General features: G+C 45.3%; 1 protein-coding gene and 1 pseudogene across 1 annotated transcript; one reads left to right on the top strand and one right to left on the bottom strand.

Moving 5' to 3' along the window:
* On the top strand, window positions 1–3,364 carry LOC127768127 (uncharacterized; annotated as a pseudogene).
* Window positions 3,365–4,006: 642 nt separating this feature from the next.
* LOC127766142 (NAC domain-containing protein 89-like) lies at window positions 4,007–5,509 on the bottom strand. The gene has a single exon (XM_052291207.1). The coding sequence runs from the start codon at window positions 5,507–5,509 to the stop codon at window positions 4,007–4,009; it is 1,503 nt and encodes a 500-aa protein (XP_052147167.1).
* Window positions 5,510–20,986: the final 15,477 nt, after the last annotated feature.

The raw sequence follows: 20,986 nt of genomic DNA, 5'->3' as shown, positions 1-20,986 counted from the left end.
ATGGCAGCAACCTGCACGGCTGCGTGGACGAGGGCGCCGCGGCAGGAGCAGGCGGCGGAGATCCCCATCGTGCTGTTCCCGTCAGTGGTCTTCCCGGGCGCGACGGTGCAGCTCCAGGCGTTCGAGTTCAGGTACCGGACCATGGTGCACACGCGGCTCCAGGTTCGGCGTCGTGTACTCCGGCGGGCGGCGGCGCCGCGGCGGAGTGGGAGGCGGGGTGGCGGCCGGCGAGGTGGGGTGCGTCGGCGGCGACCGGTTCCGCGTCGTCGCCGCCGTCAAGACGAAGCCGTACGTGGTCGCGAGGATCCGCCGCGCCGCCGTAAGCCCGTCGCCGCCCCCCACTCCGCCCCGCTCTACCACCCAAGCGAAGCTTCTTCGTCGGCGGCAATGGCTGATAGGGGAAGTAGGGGAGAAGTGTATAGAGAGGAGAAAGAAATTGCTACAGCCTACAGACTGACATTCGGGGTCCACGTGGGCCCCACCATATTTATTTTGTTGTGTTGTTGACATGTGGGCCCACCGTGGGCCCCACCATTTCTAAATTATTATTTTTTTGTGTAGTTGACATGTGGGCCCGTGGTTTTATTATTTTTTGAAATATAATTACCACGTAAGTGCCACGTCAATGTCACGTGGGATGGAAACCTAGTCAAACCAGCTACGTAGGCGTCACGTTAGCCAAAACTGCTATCCAAACCACCTTAGGACCTTATGTGCACTGGTTTTATAAGTTGGGGGATACGTTGTATCCGGTTTTGCGGTTTAGGGATGAAAATCAGACTGGGCGACAAATAGAGGGACCTAGAGTAAACTTATTCCTTTCTCTTTCGATGGTGTTGGGTTGGGCTGGGCCAGCTATGTCTGTTTTGGGTTACTGGCCCAGTGGCCACCGCGTCCTCGCCGTCGCCGTCCCTATCTCCCTGCGCCGCCGCCGCCGGCGGGGAACCGCTCGAGGGGAGAGCGCCACCGCGACGGGAGGCCGCGTGACCATCCTTGATACAGCATTCCATCTCGGCGCTGGCGCATCGACCTAGCGGCGGACCTCACTGTTTCCAGGCATAGCGCCGCCGCCACCCATGACCTTCTCCAACTCTACTGAGCATTGAGCAATCGGAGTTCGAGCAGCCATGGCGGAGCTCACTGGTTCTCGAGCGATGGGCGGCTGTCTCTGCAACTGCAAGGTAGCCTCCCCCTTCAATTCCAGCTTATTACCATGGGAGAGCCTGTCCTCTTCCTCGATGATGCACTAGCTAGTTCCTCCTTATTCTCTCAGTTTTGAATATTTATTATTGTCTCTATTAAATTTGGTACTCCCTCCGTTTCATAATGTAAGTCATTCTAGCATTTTCTACATTCATATTGATGTTAATGAATCTAGATAAGTATATTAATATGAATGTAGAAAATGCTAGAATGACTTACATTATAAAACAAATTCTAGAATGACTTACATTATGAAACGGAGGGAGTAGTGTCTAAATTACTTCAATACCGATGAGGTGCTAATTGGTACTGACAATGTTGAAACCTGAAAGTACTATCTACTATAACTGTTAACTGTAATGCCTTAGTTAACCCTAGTTTTATCGTTGAATTGAACTAGTGGAGTGTGGCCTCTTCTGCCTGAGATGTTCAATTCATTCTGGTAACTAATAACATTGTTTCTGTCTAATTGCTTACCCTCAATTTGCTTTTATGTTTGTTTAATTATATAGAGTAAAGTTTTCAAAAGATGAGGAGATTGGTGGAAGTCACTCTGCACAAGTGCTGCTGGCAAGGGACACGAGGCTAACTAGAGATTGAGTAGCCACTGCTAGAATTATATGATTGATGACAGAATAGTCATGTGGCTAGGACCTATAGGACTCTGTGCATAAGTATTATATCCAAGAACCGGCACTGACTAGAAGCAGGTCTCCGGTGGCGCAGTCCTCTTCAAGGTCTCCGGCAGGTTTCCAGTAATGGCCCCAACACCGGCGCTCTCCAGCAGTTATCATCCCCTTCCCTCTCAGCTTACCATAGGACAACCTGGCCTTGCTATATTGTGCGCTAGTAATGTTGAATTTGGTAATCTCATGCATAATAAACCCTTTTTGATCTGTTGAGTACTTGAATCTGGCCATTTTAGATTAGTTCAATATTAACTACTCTGCTGATGCCCATTGGTACTGTGCTACTGATTATGTTGGAAACCATGAATGTGATTTTTTTTAATAAAAAAAGGGCAGGAGATCTGTCTATTCAATTGAGAAAAACAGAAAGAAATATACATACATGTTCTCAGCCAAAATTTGGAAGAAACGAATGCAACAACTAAGAAAACAACAGCTAGAACTATCTATTCCTGGTTGAATTCCCCCTGGGCTAATCTCCTCCCTGATAATATGTGCCACTTGCATGTCAGTTCTTGATTCTTGTTGAAACATTATTTGTTCCCTTCCCTGCTATACATTCTGTCAGGTCCTAATTAGGTATCCATGCATTAATCTTATATCTTCTTTGCATTGATCCCTTTCCAGTGCATACCACCAATCTTTGTTAGACAGATTGTGCCAATTGGATGTTTCCATCAAGGCCAACTTATGAGTATACGATTCCATGTATGAATAAAGAATTGACACACTTTGGCTAAATGGATCATAGTCTCATCCTCCATGATACCACAAAGTGAGCAAGATGAACCACATTCTTCAGTTTTATCAGTGAATTGAATTATTGGGGGTGTGGCTTATTCTGCCCTAGTTCAGTTTGTTCAAATACTAACATTTTTTTTTTGTCTACTGTCTTACCCTCAATTTGGCTTTATATTAGTTTAATTGCAGGAAATACTTCAGCTTGCAAAAGATGATGAGATTAAACTTGGTGGAAGGTGGAAGTCACTCGACACAAGTGCTGCTAGTAAGATACAAGAGGTCAACTGGAGAGTATCCCAGTACAATGTAAAGCGCTGCCGGCATTAGATGATGGGAGGATAGTCATCTGGCTAGGATCTACAAGACTTTTGCTCACTCTTTTTCAAGAACAAGCACTTCCACAGGACCTCAGTTTGCTGTTAATCAGTTTTGAAGGAATCATTCCATTAATCAGTTTTGCAGCATCGTTGTATCGTGTTGCATTGGAGCCAACAAAGTTGTTGCAAATTCTTGAAGATGCTCCATGTTTTTGTTTTGTACAATCTTCAGTAAATGTAAATATCATGTAGGACGTACTTGTCAGTATACATCCTAGTACTGACATAAGTTAGGGGAACTGCAGCTCTGTTTTGTAGCTCCTAGCATGTTGGTTCTATAACTGTATGCAAGAAAAGTGCTAGGGTGTCGGTGGCACTCATGTAGGTGACATTCACAGTGCAAATAAAAAAGGATGTGGTATGAATGTTTGTTCTATATTCTCTGAAATCGTATCATTTATTCATATGTCATCCATTGAGGCCAAAATGCCTGTGATGTGTGAGGATGAGCCTTTTGGTGCGTGTATCACTCCAGTCAATAATTCAGTAACAACGGTGCATGTTTTATAAGCATTAGTCATGGTGAATCTGAGAATGCTCTTTTTGGAGCCTGTTGTCAATTTGTTAAAGATTACATCCATGCTGTGTCCTGAAGGATCACAACATTTGGTCGTTTTTTATCCATACAGTGCGTGCAAACTGAAAAGGAAGCAGAGAAGAAAACAAAACCAGAGTTTCAGACTTTCAGTATAAACTAATGTACTCTGTTCTGAATTTGAATGACAGAGCTTTATTGAATGTGCACCACTCATTGTACATGGATGTTATTACTTACATTGAATTCATAGAAATCAACAGCAACCTCAACTAATAAATCACATGTTACATTCAATTGAACTAATGAACTAATAAATACATGTAATTCCAGGGTAGAAACACAAAACTCCTAAACTTCTGGCCGCTGCACAGACTGCAGTACTGCGCTACAGAGGAAGAAGAACTGATATCTTCCTAAGAGGACAATGTCAGCGTTGATCACTTGCTCTCTGCAGGGCGCTAGTCTGCTGGCATGTCGGAAAACAGCTCGTCCATGTCGAAATCGAGGCAGCTCGTATCATCCGTGGTGAAGGCAATGTAACTAAGCACTTCATCGATGCTCTCTGGGAACTCTAGATCAGACAAAGGCATGCTCTCTGGGGACTCAAGATCAGACAACGCCATCGGCACCTCGACGCCCAACGGTGAGGAGTTGCTCTGCTTGTTCAGCGCTGCCGCTGCGCCACCACCACCACCGGCACCGGCTTCCTCTGTCTGCGCCAAGAACTGGTCAGGCATGTCCGATGCACGCAGAGATCGCTGCAGCTCATCGTCATCGATGCTCCCAGGAAGATCAGCAAATAGCAGTGACGAATCAGCCATCAAGTCGTAGGAGCTCTGGCCCTGCAGTGGTGGCACTAGAGCTGCAGTAGGAGGAGCGGGCTGTGGTGGCGGGCGGCGCTCCTCGTCGAGCAGAGAGATCTTTTCTGTCTCTGCACCACCGGTGGCATCGGCTTCCACTTCTGGCAGCGCGATCAGGTCGGAAAGGCCATGAAACACCCGCCAATAATCGTCACCGATCACGCCGGAGGAGCCCTGCTCGGACAGCTCGGTGCCCTCTGTTTGCGACACAGACAGGTCATCGTCATCGATTCTGTCGGGAAGATCAGAAAACAGCAGTGACGAAATGGCCATTAGGTCGTAGGAGTTCTGCTTCACCAGAGCGGGCTGTGGTGGTGACCAGCGCTCCTCATCGAGCAGAGGATTCTCTACACCAGCAGTGGCATCAACTTCTGCTGGGGGAACGATCTGATCGGGAAGACAATGTGACGCCAGCGAAGATTCGCCGTCGATCACGCCATAGGTGCCCTGGTCGGTGCCGTCGGCTGCAGGACGAGGTACGTATCCGTCGAACAGAGTGGTCTCAGCCACGGCGCGCCGGTGAGTCGCGCTTTCTTGATCGCCGCCGTCGTCGTCGTCGTCGTGGGAGTCCAGACACTGCGGCTCCCTCTTGCGCTTCTTGCCGTGGCCGCTGAACCTGACGCGGTACAGCCGGAGCTGCGACGAGGCGAGGTCAGCCGGCGACGTCACGGCGTACTCGTGCATAACACAGCCCGAGCTGCCCCGTTCACCCTCGGCGAAGAAGCTCAACACATACTTGCGCCACGTGATCTCCAGGCCTTCGTCGCCGCCGCCGCCTCCATCGTCGCCTGGGACGACCAGCCGCTCGCCATCCACGGCCATCCTCTGCCCCTGCCAGAACCCTCCGCCCTCCACGGTTCGCTTCTGTCGCTTGCCCTTGCCATTCTTGGCGCGTGCCTCCGCGAAGAAGAAGGCCTCGTCGCCTCGGGTGTGATCCGCGAGAAGCGTCCATGGCGGCACGCTCAGGGGATCGGCATCCACGATGACGCCGTCGAGCGGGAGGGGCTTCTGCTGGATGCGCCGGAGAAGGTAGCGGGAGACGAGCTCGTCGTCGCTAGGGTCGAACCTGAGGCCGGGAAGGAGCCCATCCGCGCCCGCCATCGCCGGCTCGATCCCCCGATCGCGCGCCGCGCCGCCGCCTGGGGATTTCTAGGGTTTTGGGGGAAATCTTGGTCGAGAGGAGATGAGTGGAGGATGCGCGCGTGGGATATTTCCAGTAAGGTGGGATTTGAATTTATTGGACGCGCTGACGTCAGCGTGAGACAGCGTATGTCTCACGCGTGCTCCCGCGCGAGCAGCGGGGCTTCTTTTTTGTGATAGTTTTTTCAGATAACTAGTGTTTCGAGCTTGATTTGGAACTTGTTTTGATCAGTTTTATAATTCGATCAGAAATTTAAACTGTTGCTTGTCCTACTCATTCTTATTTTTGAAGGAATTTTTTTGTAAGAAGAAGAAAATGATGGGCAAAGTATTGTTAATTTTGGAAGGCAATCAAACTGAAGGAGCAGTGTCTTTTTTGTTTTCTGAATTTGGATGTTACTAAGATAAATAGAGTTATCTATTTATCAATAAGTGCCAATGTCTTGAATTGCAGTCTCTGACCGAATGCCAGCTGCTGCATCAATTTGAATTGGGACTGAAGAAATGAAACAGGGAGGTGAAAATGCAGAAACTTGTGGAAAAGAAAGGAATTGATCTTCAAATTGCAAATGTACAGAATGAAGATCATCCATTCCTTGAACTTGTCCCAATAACTCCACCTTTTGCTGATTTTTTTTTTCAGAATCTGTTCACTCACTGAAGTTTTGCAAGGCTGCTAGTAACTTTGTCAAGATGTCAAGGCTGACTGCAGCATGCCTTGAGGTATTAGTATTTAGTAGTAGATGTTAAGAGCATTTTCTCCGTACACATCTGCAGCATACCTTCTCTGATGCTAATTCCTGGATCTCTGATGAGTTGCTTACAGTATTTTCAAACAAGACACTGTTGTGCTACCGGGACACAGGCGTAATTGACTGACTGTTTACTTCAGTGGACAATAAAACAGAAAGGGGCAAACATATTGTTATTGATGATTGTAACAGATTCACATGGGTATATCGTTCTCTTGAAGACTGGAGCATTTGTTCATTCAGTTTCAATCATATGTTCAACGATATCCAAATAATAAAATCTGCTCAATCAGACTGATTGGTTTGATGTTGACTTGAAGGTTGCAAAAATTCATTCTGAAACTTGGCATTGCACATCGTTTGTGTTCCCACATGCACATTGCAACATTGTAGAGACTTGGCTAACTCTTCTCGTTCGCTTTTCGGATGAGGCCTTGCTCACTGCAACCTACCTTATCAGCACCGACTTTGTCTTCAGATAACCAACCTGCACCTGAAACTGTATTGTGTAAGGAGAAGATAGGCTGCAGAATAATGTGCGTATGCTACAGTGACACTAATCTTATCATTAGCAGCAGTTTCGTACTTTCGTGTGGCTGATCTTTTTATGCCAAATTGATGTTTCGTGTGGCAGGTGATGCGGCACGGTTCCTGCGCTGCCGTATGTGCTCCTGGTGCAGCAAGATGGACGCCGTCGAGACGCGGCATGGCGAGTCGGCCAGGGGAAAAGGTGGAGGGACGGTCATCTACCGTTCGCAAGGGCGCGTGGCGGCGGTGGCGAGGTACAACGGGTTGGGTAGATTCCGTCGGCAGCGGCACCCCGGACTCCGGCAGCGCGACAGCGGCGGAAGGACGACGGTGGCTGGCCGGGTTGGCTCATCTCGCAGCTCGCCAGGCTGGCTTGGTAGGCTGGGCCGAGACAGAGCAGGCCCACCGGTAGGTTGGGCTGCTAGATGGGCCGGCCTAAATGGAGGAAGAAGATAAGGGTGCTCGGCTAGACTAGAGATAGGCTAAGGGTTTGGACAAGGTGTGGTTTAGACTTTGAAACTAGTTTTGTTTTTATCTGTATAATATTTCCCTAAAGGATTTTAATTTAAATAACGGGTGCTTTAATAAATGACGTTTGAATTTAATATTTGAACTTAAAATTTGGATTTAATTTCTTTTGAATTTATTTATTTTAATTTTTGGCACTAGCACAATAGGAGGAAGAGAAAAAGGAAAATCCAGTGAATATCAGCATTATTCAAATTTTGAAAAAGGTTTTTAGTTATTCTAAAGTTTTATATTCGAAAATTTCAGTGTTACACATCAGTCGCTCGCTCTAATCCAGCCCACGATGCAATGCGATAACAAGAAAATCACGTCACGGTCTTCTCTGCTTTCTCCTCTTTGGCCGGGCACTGGCACCCCCATCTCTCCTAGGGATGAAAACGGAGCGGATACGAACGGATAATGTTCATACTGTATTCGTTTTTATATTTTTTTTACTGGATACGAAAACGAATACGGATAGCTCGAATACGGAAACAAATATGGATTTATCTCAAATAAGAATAAGAATCGAATATGATCGGACACGAATATAGAAACAATTTTTTTCTCGGAACACGAAGACCAACTCAACTTCTAATAGAAACAAATATCAACATATATAATTACCTCATTTTATATAAAATATAGTATAATTTATAAATATTTTTAAAACTTAAATAATATTAATATTGTGGGCTAGTGGTAAGAGATGAACTACTATTAAAATCTAAAAAGGTATATTGAAGGTCTAGAGTTGTAAACAAATGAGGTATGTCTCATGACTTCTACAGATATCCGAATAGCACTGTTCACTAGATATCCGAATTACTATTCGTATCCGACGAAAACCCCGATATCATATTCATATCCGTATCCGGAGGAAATATCCGTATTCGTATCCGAACTATCCGATCTGAAGGTATCCGTATTCGTTTCTCTCCACAATGGACGGAAACTATCCGCTCCGTTTTCATCTCTAATCTCTCCCATCTCTTCTTGGGTTAATTGCACTAAAAGCAGATACAATAGCATGCTATAAACCAGCTATAAACATATTTTAAAGAGATAAAGAAAGAGAGAGAAAAGAGCAGCGAGCTACAGATCTGTAGCCAACTGCAGTATGGACTCAAAAACGTAACGTGTGTATGACAGGTGGACCAGGTATTAATAGTATAGTAAACAACTATTGTATGAATTGGCTATTACATTGGCTATAAATGATTTGGAGTTAGTAGTGGGCTATACTATTAAACTTGCTCTAATGCCACTGCAAATTTGTCTGTTTTGATAATGATATTATAAATTATTTGGGCCTTGTTCGGTTAATCCCTGTGAGGGAGGATTGGAGGGAATTTATTCCACATCTATTGCGGTGTGGAATTATTTCCTCTCAATTCCCTCCAATTCTCTTCAATCCGCTCTAAACCGAACAAGACCTAAACCTTCCAAAATCCTATCCCTGGCATGCCATACGGCTGCAACACATTTTGACATTTTGATGCGTTTTTATCTACCGTATTTCTGTAAAGACCAAAACACCCATGTTTCCTTCTACAAGTGCGACGACGGCGGCAACGAAGGCTGGGTTTGCATATGGTCTGCAAGTCCGGCAGGCGAGGTGCGCCTGGTAGTGGGGACGACGACAAGCCGCTGGTTCGGCAACGGTGTGAACAGATTCAGCAATATCGAGGTCGCCAGGTTGGGGATGGTGTGTCCTGCGGCAGCGAGGTCGGGCGGTGGTCGTCGATGGCAGACCTCCATGCCAGCTCCTTTCTTTTCCTCTTTTCTTTTTTTTTGTCCTATGTGTAATTTTTACCCAGATTTGGTGCATATTGTTTGCAATTTGAAACAAATTAGTTTGTCGAATTGTACGGATGTTTTTGCCCGTGTATGCAAAATTTTGGAATTTTACCTTTCCGTATTATTTTTCATGAATTGTGGAGATTACGGGTACCCCATACCCACACGGCATGGTTATCTGACTGGATATAGGGGATAACTTATGTCTATGGAATATGTAACAGATCATGACTTGGGTATTACGTTTTCTTGTATATTATGGAACGGCCTAAAGTTCTGGCCCTCTAGGGGGCATGAGCACATATGATCGTCAGATCTAATACACCCGGTAGATTCAAATTCCTAAACAGGAGTAGGGTATTACCTCTCATTGAAAGGGACTGAACCTGTCTAAATCCTTTGTCTCCGCATCCATCCACTTTTAGATCTCGTGCGCTACCCCCTTTTATTATTGTCGAATTCATGTTTCGACAGTTGGCGCGCCAGGTAGGGGTGCGTCGAGTTATCTACGAGAAGTGAGATGGAACCAATTAGAAGTCGCCGAATCAGATTCAATCTAGCAAGGAAAATCAACCTCAGCAAGTTGGATCACTCCAATCTCCGACGTCACCAATGGTGGTGAATCCTCAAGATGTAGCTCGCCAAGATGCCGGCTGGAGCTGCTATACAATCTGTAGCCAAAAAAAAATCATCTGTATCCAAGAGATCATCGGCCACGTCTCCAGCTACCAGCCTGCCCAACCCTGCTTGATCGTACTGCTCTGCATGGAGGTCGGCCACGGGAGTCACCACTGCTATCTGGACAGGCATGCTAGAGCAATGGATGTTCACATGCACCGGATAGCAATCGAGCCTCCGATCCAGTCGTCGTCGTCGTCGCCGTTTTCTGTTATGCTCGGTGAGATTGATTGCTGAGATCAGACTGGACGCTTCGAGTTCGACGCGGACTCGGCGCCTCGGCGGAGGCGTGTAGCAGCGCGTCATCCACCGCAGCCATCTATCAGCCGTGTGAAGACAGCTACTCGCCGGGATAGCAATCATCCGTCCGCACATGCACTTGGACATGCAAGGATCGGCTCTGCATCTACACGCATAAACACATGCATGCGTGGATAAAAACTGCTATCCGGCATCGGCTGATTTATCGTTCCAATCTATTATTATAATTATGATATTTTTTTTAATCATAGATTGATCTGCCCTTTGATTCTTCGTTTTCTCTCGCGTGCATATACTGGCGTTTGACGGCTCCATGATTACCTCCGACGACGGCATCATGCTGAAGGACTGTTGGTTACAGGGGCAGATGCAAGCACAGTGGAGTGCAATACTTTAAGATGCATGGACATGCAAATTATTATGCGTATATGCTGCATGCATACATCAATATATATAGCATATAATATCTATACGTTATTGCTAATTGCTATTCCTAATCAGTCTGATTAATATATTGGGTATTTTTTGCATGTGAGATCATCGTTGGCCTATCCATCCGGCTGACGTCGCCCTGATCTGGCTGGAGCGAGCTGCTCACACTCATAATTTGCACTCTGCCGTATGCACATATATACACGCGTGCGAGCAGATTGGGAGCAAACATGTGTGAGGACATATCCTAGCGTTTTCCAACCATTGCTAGGCATCTTCATCTTCACAGCCGGCTTGCCTTCGCCGCTGCCGACTGGTGCCTCGACCTACACGGCTGGTCTATTATGCCGCTGTTGATGGGCATCTACGTCTTCACCGCCCGGCCGTCTCGTCCGCTGCCGACTGGTGTTTCCGCCTACACGGCTGGCCTATTATGCCGCTGTTGTTGGGCGTCCACATCCTCACCAACCGGCTTGCCTTCGCCGCCGCCGATTGGTGTCTCCACCTACACGGATGGCCTATTATGCCACTGTTGGTGGGCGTCCACATCTTCACCAACCGGCTTGCCTTCGCCGCCGCTGATTGGTGTCTCCGTCTACACGGCTGGCCTATTATGCCGCCGTTATTGGGCGTCCATGACTTCACCGCCGGCCTACCTCCATCGCCACCGACTGGTGTTTCTGCCTACACGGCTAGCCTATTATGCCGCCATTGTTGGGCGTCCACGACTTCACCGGCCTGTCTCTGTCGCCACCGACTGGTGTCCTCGCCTATACGGTTGGTTGGTCACACCACCGTTCATGGGCATCTACGTCTTCACCAACCGGTTTGCCTTTGCCGCCGCCGACTGGTGTCTCTGCCTACATGGCTGGCCTATTATGACGCCGTTGGTGGGCATCTTCGCTTTCACCGTCGACCGCCTTCTTTCGCCGCCGACTGGTGTCTTCATTGTTATTGACGGACGACTTTGTTCCCACATTGGCCACCTCTGCCATCATCAAGGGGAATATTACAAAGCTAAGTCGTCATTAATTTTCTTTATATGATATTTTCGTTTTCCTCTGCCTCACTATGTCAACTGGTTCGCCGTTGACTAGTGAGTCGAGGGCTATAGATGTTATATCATATTTTTTAAACAATTTTCATAATATTTATCTTGATTGCTTGCGACATAATCTGAGTACAAAAGTACCTATCGAGTTATGGAGTTCTATCTTCCTATACTTTCCGTTTGGTTTGTCGATGGATAGTTGCCTTTGGGCCGATTCCTAGCACCCGGGGGCTCGTTGGATGGACTGAGTAACGCAAGGTGCTAAGTATTACTCGGAAGAAATCAAAAGCATAGAGATAAGATAATTTATTTTCTACTCTTAATAATTGCAAAAGTACCTAAGTAGTAAACTCCGATCCATGAAACTTTGTTCCACTAATGACGAACTCATGTCACTCATATGCATGTTTGGGAAGTGCCTAGGCCGACTCCCAGTGCTTGGGGGCTATGACTTGTCGGGCAGAGTGTTTAAACGTAAGGAGTCATCTGCTCGGGGAAATCAAAATTGACAAGAGGAAAAATATATATTTATAAACATTTTAAAATACTTGAATTTTCCTCGAGTATTATATTTGCATCAGATACTACTTATCCTATATATTTGTTCTGCAGGATCCAGATCCAGGTATGCATAAAAGGGATTCATGGCTTTAAGCTTATCTCTTACACTCCAGGAATGGATTAGTGAGAACATCACCACAGGCTTGCAGTCGTCGCCGCCGACTAGTGTCTTCGTCTATACGGTTGGTTGGTCACACCACCGTCGTTAGGCGTCTACATCTTCACCGCCGGCTTGCCTTCGCCGCCGCCGACTGGTGTCACCGCCTGCACGGCTGGCCTATTATGCCGCCGTTGTTGGGTGTCTACATCTTCACAGACCGGCTTGCCTTCACCGCCGCCGACTGGTGTCTCCGCCTGCACGGCTGGCCTATTATGCCGCCATTGTTGGGCATCTACGTCTTCACCGACCGGCTTGCCTTCACCGTCGCCGACTGGTGTCTTCGCCTACACGGCTGGTCTATTATGCCGCTGTTGTTGGGCGTCTATGTCTTCACCGCCGGCGTGCCTTCGCTGCCGCCGACTGGTGTCTCCGCCTACACGGTTGGCCTATTCTACCACTGTTGTTGGGCGTCTTCGTCTTCACCGACCGGCTCGCCTTCGCTGCCGCCGACTGGTGTCTCCACCTGCACGGCTGGTCTATTATGCCGCCGTTGTTGGGCGTCTACGTCTTCACCGACCGGCTGCCTCGTATGACGACAACTGGTGATATCGTCTTCACGGCCGGCCACGTCGCTGCCACCGCTAATAGTTGTCATCATCTTCAACACAAGTTGTCTGCGTCTGCTGCCGACCGATTTCTTCACTTCCATGGCTGCATGATTCTTCCAGTGTTGATTGGCCTTATCGTCTTCACCGCCGGTAGTCTCATCTGCTGTTGATTAGTGTCGTCGCCTCCACTGCTGGTTTATATTGCTACCACTACTGATGGACGTCATCGTTTTCATTGCTGGCTGCCTTGTTTGACGCCTACTGGCTTGTTCACCTCCACGGCTGCGTGTCTTCGTCATCATTGACTGGCGTCATCATCATCGCCGGTTTGCCTTCGGCGCCGCCCATGGTATCTTCACTTTCATGGCTGGCCTATTTTGCCGCTGTTAAAGAACGTCTTCGTTTTCATCATCATTCTACTTGTTCCGTTGCCGACTGGTTATGCCGCCGCCAACTGGTGTTTTTATCTTCACAACCACGCGTCTTCGCTACCGGTTTGCTTCTGTTGCCGTTGACTCGTGTTCACTTCATCATGCCTTTGCAACTTTGTCACCATGGTGGAGCGACTTCATCTTTATTATCTTCGGCACCGGCCAACTCAATTGCCGCTACTTCGCAAGTTTTGCTACTTCACCAGCCACGACGTCTACAAGAGCTTCCACATCTCGGCATACGTCACCAAATATGATGTCGTATTATTTTACTACAACAAGTGGTGTTCAAATCTTCAATATTTTTAGTCGGACATCTTCAACATGCATCTTCACTTTTGATTGCAATGACTACTCGATGACAAGAAGCTGCAGTTCTCGACTCTATGTTCAGTTGTTTCCCAACTAACCAAAGAGTCGGGGGCTATACAAATACAAGACTCTCAAATCAGCCAACGAGTTCTATGGAATCTACTTCGAGAGTTATAAGTTTTGTCTTCGCTTCAGAGCAAGTGTTCTACTTCAGCAACTCCAATGATTTCACCGGTAATTTTGGCTTCTCCACGCCGCCACAATCTACTCCAAAATTTTCAAGTATCAAGTTTGAGATTCTATCTACATGTCCGGGAGTTTAGAGTTATCAACCAATCAGCTCAGTTTCGATGAGTTGGACAACAACATTTACTTTCCTTCAAGTGAAGCATCTGCAACAGTTACAACTCCAAGTTCTACTACCATCTTTACAAATCAAGGGGTGTTACATCAATCTTCGTTATACACACATCAAGAAAATTACTTGAGCTTTGATATCTTCTCAACAGTTTGATGGATTATTGTCACTGACTTCATCACCAACACCTCTACTTCATCGGCTCTGACATCTCTGCCGTTGCTAATGGATGACTACGTCTTCGCCTCCGGCTGCTTCCGTTATTGCCGGCTTGTTATTTCACCTTCACGGTTGACCTACTATGCAAACGCTGGTGAGCGTCTTCGTCGTTATCATTGGTTGCTACACTGCTATTGACTGGATCACCGACATCGTCATCTTTATCAATATCCTGCCAAGCCTCTTCAACATAGCCTATTCTACTGCTGTTTGATGGGCAACTTCGTCCTCATAGTCGATCATCTCTGTTGCTGCTTATCATCATTACTGTCGGTTGTGTTTGTCGTCGCCGACTATTTTCTTCATCTTCATGATTGGTGGATTTCGTCATCGCCTTTGATGCGTGTCTACATCTTCACTGTCGGCTTGCTTTCGTCACCACCGACTGGTATCCTCGCCTTCACGGATGGCTTATTATGTCGCCACTAATGGGCATCTTTATCTTCTTCACCAGCTGCCTCGTCTGTCACCGACTGATTATTTCGTTGCCATGGCTACACAACTTTATCACTGGGCGCCTTCATATTCATTGCTGGCTGACCTGACTGTTGCCGACTGGTTTCTTCGCCTCCACGGCTGTGCAACTTCATCACTTTTGATTGGTATCACTATCTTCACTACCATCAATATTTTTGCCACCTCTGGTGGACAATATTATCTCTATATTGGTCGTCTTGTCTCTATGCCAACTGCGTCAGCTACCATCAATGGACAATTGTGACTACGACAGAAGGATAAGCTATATGCTCAGGGGCTTACTAGCTCAAACACAAGTATCATACCTCCAATTTGGACTTGTTCTGGATACATGCAACATGAATTCATAATCATGGGTCTATTTTCTATGCTCAAAGACCGGACTATTTATTATTCCCCGTAAGGGTTATCAACCGGATACTTGCGCCAGTCGGGATTCAATTGTTATATCTATTTTGGAGTATCCCATAAGGGATAATCACTTAGATCAGAAGCTATTCATATGAGCTACACTTGGTCTATATCACCCAGAAGATTTATTACTCGGGAGCATGTTACATGCGTCATCCTTTAAAGGGTGTCGAAGGCATATTTTTTAGTCTAGGCCTAATATGTCTGCAGCCCATATTTTCAGGTGTGGCCTGTCACGTTCTTTTAAGGACTTAGGCACTTTTTTCTTAGGCCAAAGTGCGCGTAATCAAGTGCCCAATACCTTAAAATCATTTTATACCGCAGTTACTCAACTTTTTAGGAGTTGGTACAATGTATCTTAAAAGGTGTCAAACAGCAAAGCTTTATATAGATGCCCCGCTGACTTTTTTATATAAGTCAAGGTGATGTTTGGGTTTTTAAGCAATTGATTGGATACAATATCATTGCTTTTTGCCACGTAAGTGTGTATTTTTATTGACCAATATTATGGCTTAGGCTGATTATATATTATGGTCATTTTCTAGGCGGTTGGTAAATCCTTTATGAGTTTATTTACTCGGATTTTACAACCACATATGCCGTATATTTCCAGGCGTGGTAAAACCATGTGTCTTTTAGGGACTTAAGCACATCTGTTAAAGCAGTGTGCGCATGGCTTATGCCCAATACTTTGGAAATTTCTTTATTCACAGCATTCAAGCTTTTTTATAGCTGTTTTGCTATGTGAATTTTCAATGATGTAGTCAACTTTAGGTTGCTCGCATCAATTTTTACAAAGCAGTCGGTATATCATCTGGGCCATGTTATTTGGGGATTCGCACCACATATGCTATATATTGATATCAAGTCACTTGGTTGACTATAATTATCAAAAACCACTCAGTTGGTTGGATTATTTATTCCTTGACTATATGTTTGGTTTGTTCAACTAACCACATGGTCGGGGGCTACACCTATTAGGTGCATCTACTCGATGCACATAAATTTACATTCAATTATTTTTCAGCCCTTCACAATCTTTGGATTTGGTAAAAGTATTCGGGAGATCATGGCAAAGATGGTTGAAGCACTCGGCTTTGGAGTAATCTAGTTCAAGAGAAGATTATCTTTTCGACTGTGAAGGTCTCAGGGGCTACTTTGGAGATTATGGGTACCCCATACCCACACGGCATGGTTATCCGACTAGATATAGGGGATAACTTATATCTATGGAATATGTAACAGATCATGACTTGGGTATTACGTTTCCTTGTATATTATGGAACGGCCTAAAGTCCTGGTTTGATAATATTGTAAACTAGATTTAGGAAACCGATACCGTATTGGTTAAGGTTTGTATCTTGTAATCCTGCCCCCCATCCTATATAAGGTGGGCAGGAGGCCCTCTAGGGGGCATGAGCACATATGATCGTCAGATCTAATACACCTGGCGGATTCAAATCCCCAATCAGGAGTAGGGTATTACCTCTCATTGAGAGGGCCTGAACCTGTCTAAATCTTTTGTCTCCGCATCCATCCACTTTTAGATCTCGTTCGCTACCCCTTTTATTATTGCCGAATTCATGTTTCGACGTGAATGCAAATGGATGGAGGAACATGGGGGCAATTTGGTCAAAATATGAAATAAAGATGGACAAAAAACGCTTCAAAACACTCAGACATATGGCATGGCATGGATATGATTTTGGGAGGTTTGTGGTGGCATCTTTTCAAATAAATGAATGATGATGATATTTTTCAAAATAGATAAATTTATAATAACATGATCTAATTAACTCGATTTGCTATGTGGGTCCTACCTTACGATTTCTACCTCTACATGCATGTTACTCCCTCCGATTTTAATGTATGACACTGTTGACTTTTTTATTATCATTTGACTATTCGTTTTATTTAAAAATTTTGTGTAAATATGAAAATATTTATGCCACGCTTAAATAACATTTGATGATGAATCAAGTCGCAATAAAATAAATAGTAATTACATATTCTTTTGAAAATTACGAATGGTCAAAGTTGGAAAAAAAAAATCAATGGCATCATATATTAAAATAAAGAGACAGTACATACTTGAACCAGTAACGGAACTGCAACCTTTCCATGGAGTCAATGGGCAACAAGATCCCACCACGCCGGTGCCAGGAAGAACCACCGCAAAGGTGCTTGATCGCCAAAGTTGTGTTCCCGTGCACTGCGGCACGAGCGCCGGTGAGGGCCATGGAGGCCAACCTCGTAGCCTCCGTCGTGAGGCTGCTATGCCACGGGCTCGACTTGTCACCAGCATCTCCCGCCACACCACCGCCGCGCGGGACAGAATTACTTATTTACCACAGTTACACGGTCCATTAATGAAAAAAAAAGCACTATCTTGGTGCCTTAAGGGCATCCTCAATATTTAAGTGCAGTAGAACAAATACCCGTACGTTGCAAGCTATTTTAATCTATTATCATTATACGTTTTAGTTAAAGTGAAATTCACCGTGGGAATTCACATATATATGCTTTTAGAAAATCATGAACTGCAGTTAGAAGTCTGATCATATCAAGTTAGCATGCGAGTTTTTTTAAAGAGATTTCTTATACAACTCCTTTTGTAATTCCAAAAGCGAACGAATTTAAAAACCGACTCAAATACGGATATGTATTTCCAAAAACGAACGAATTTAAAAACCGACTCATACACGAATAACGTACCAAAGTATAAAAAAACATCTTCAATTTTTATAATAGTAGAGATATAGACCATAAGGTGGGACCCACAATCATATGGTCTTTCACTTATAACATATGCTACAATGTTTATGATCTTTTCTCAACCTTAAGGTAGGACCCACATAAAAATATTTTTAACCTTTAACATGTAGGATTCAAAAACCAATATGGATGTTACAAAGGTATAAAATGATTTTTTTTTATTCCTTATGGCGTAGCCTTAAGCTTAAGGTTGTCCATAGCAACTTTTTCGTTTTATTTTCTCCCAATGCATAAAGTGAGAACATAAATATTACTTTAATCCTAAGGTCATTTTTACATGTACATTGTGGATGCCCAAAGAACATGTTCAGATTGGACCAAATTGCTGTGTATGCGTCATGTCAATGTCACGTGAGACAAAAACCTAATCAAAAGAGCCACGTATGTGTCATGTCAATCAAATCTGGAGACAATATTATTGAGGGACCTCGTTTGCATTGGTTTTGTAAAGTTGGGGGATACATTGTATGCGGTTTTGCGGTCCAAGGACGAATTTCAGACTCGACGATAATTTGAGGAACCCATAGTGAACTTATTCCTTCATTTTTTATTTGTTTGGGCCCGGTCCATGAAAAGCCCATAGAAACATGATTCCACGGACAAGAAGGCACTCGTCGTTAACCAACCTGCCAGTGAGCCACCGCGCCGGCGCGCCGTCCTCCGCAGTCTGCACCGCACCGCTCGAGGGGAGAGCGCCACCGGGACGAGAGACAGCGTGACCATCCTGGATTCTGACTTCTGAGGGGTGGATACACCACTCTAGCTCATGGCAGCGCGGTGTGGTGCGACGCGGCGGGCCGGCGGCTCGCCGCGCATCGACCTAGCGGCGGCGGGAATGGTGCGGCGCAGACGGGACCTCGCTGTCCATCGAGTCCAACCCTCTCTGCTCCAACCACAGCGCCGGACCGCCAGTGCCGCCCTGTCCTTCTCCAACTCTACGGACTGGAAGGGGCAAGGTCTCTGGCGGTGAACAATTGGAGCTCGAACAACCATGGTGGGTTGTCAAGCAATGCACCCAACCCCAGCGCTCTCCGAAAGGTAGCCTCCCCTTCGTTTCCAGCCTACTGTTACCTTGGGAAAACCTGGCCTTGCTAGATCGTGCACTATTTAATTGGTACTGCATTTTGTTATCATGTTGGAAACCATCATATGATTTTCCCTTCTAAAAATAAAAAACAGCAGGAGCTCTGCCTATTCAATTAAGAAGAACAGAAAGAAACATACACAGTCATAGAGGTTCTTAGTTACAATTTGGAAGAAATAGATGCAACAACTAAGAAAAATAACAGCTAGAAATATTCGTTCCTAGTTTTATTCCCCCTAGCTAATCTCCTCCCTAATAATAATATGTTGTTGAAACATTATTCGAGCCCTTTCTTTCTATACATTCTGTCAGGTCCTAATTAGTTATCCATGGATTAATCTTCTATCTTCTTTGGATTGCTCCCTTACCGGTGCATACCACCAATCTTTGTTGGACAGATTGTGCCAATTGGATCTTTCTATCCAGGCCAAATTATGAGAATACGATTTGCCGTCTATTGATGAAGAATTGACACGCTTTGGCTAAATGGATCATAGTCTCATCCTCCATGATACCACAAAGCGAGCAAGATGAACTACCGGCCATCCCATGATGGTAATGCTTCAGTTTTATCAGTGAATTGAATTAGTGGGGGTGTGGCTTCTTCTGCCTTAGATGTTCAATTTATTCAAATTCTAACAACTATTTTTTTGTCTACTGTCTTACCCTTAATATGGCTTTATGTTTGTTTAATTGTAGACAATACTTCAGTTCATATTTTGGTCAATGAACTGGGAAGATACTTGTAAATCAATGAACCTTGCTGAGCTGCATGAACTGCTCTCCGGTTCATCCAATCCTTGTTTACAGTGGCTACAATCTCAACATTTGTAGGGTCAGATGCTGTTAAAAACAAGATCAGATGATACACCAGTTTGGAAGACAATCTGTGGGGTGGTGGAATCAGTGAGTGCTTCAACAAAGGTCTCAGTGGGTAATGGCCAGTCAGTTCAATTCTGGAGAGATCACTGGACTGAAGCAGGTTGCTTTCATACATCTTTCCGAATGCTCGCCACCTTTCCCACAAACATCAATTGCCCAGTATCTTCCCAGTTCATAAACAATATGTGGGCCATTGATTTACGCACAGTCCAATTCAGTATCCAGACAAGCTCAGCTTGAACTTCAATTCCTTATGGACACCTTAGCTGATCACCAACTTCAACATGAGAGACCAGATGAGAGGGCCTTCATCCTTACCTCCGCAGGAACCACAACAGCCGCGGCTTATAATCTGCACACATATCAGTATCACGGCACACTATAGAAACTGGCAGTCTTTATCTTTCTTTTTTTTTTATCAAGGGCTGCATGGCCCCCATTTCCATTACCAGAAATGACAATCAGAGTTCTTACAAATAAAAGGAAGAAGAGGTTAAAAAAAAAAGAGACAGCAAGAGAGAGGGCTAGGCATAGAGGGTCTGGGACAGACAGAGTGAACAGGCAATTACTGAAACAGACCACACCCTCAAAATCTATTCTATGAACCCTGAGCCAACCAAAACAAAACTACCCAAGTTGACAGATTACATTTTTGTGCCCAGATTGAAACAAAAGCAACCAGCGTCTGGTATGATCTTCAGTCCTCCAGTCTTCTGATTCCCGTCCCCCAGCCAAACTTGGGACAAACCAATCCCAAATACTTGCATAATTTTCATGTGGCTAGTCTTTAGTGACAGACTAAACACTAATGGAAACAGAGTCCACAAACAACGGTCATCGGACCCTCACTGCAGTTTCTGCCTGGGCAACTGAACCTGCAGATCTATACAAGCAAGCAACAATCAGCAAAAATATCCTACAATATGTTGACACCTTCAACCTGGCAGAAACATCTCAGGATCACCTTCAACCTGGCTTGTCTGTATGCTTTGCCGCCTGCTCCCACAATCTGTGGAAGGTGCGCAATAATATGGCTTTTCGACATGCAAATCTCAACATATTGAACCTTCTTCATATAAAAAAAACTCAGCACAAGTGCTGCTGGTAAGATACATGAGACCAAGTGGAGCATATCCCTTTACAATGTAAAACCACTGCTGGTACTAGATGTGGTAAGAGGATAATCATCTGGATAGGATCCACCAGAATTT

The sequence above is a fragment of the Oryza glaberrima genome, chromosome 3 (assembly GCF_000147395.1).
Source record: "Oryza glaberrima chromosome 3, OglaRS2, whole genome shotgun sequence".
In the NCBI taxonomy this organism is placed as follows: domain Eukaryota; kingdom Viridiplantae; phylum Streptophyta; class Magnoliopsida; order Poales; family Poaceae; genus Oryza; species Oryza glaberrima.
The sequence above is the reverse complement of the archived record's forward strand: the minus strand, read 5'-3'. Positions and strand labels throughout refer to the sequence as shown.

What these genes read in the sequence shown, in the direction of transcription:
- LOC127766142 (XM_052291207.1), bottom strand. Translation starts at nt 5,509, where the DNA reads ATGGCGGGCGCGGATGGGCTCCTTCCCGGCCTCAGGTTCGACCCTAGC.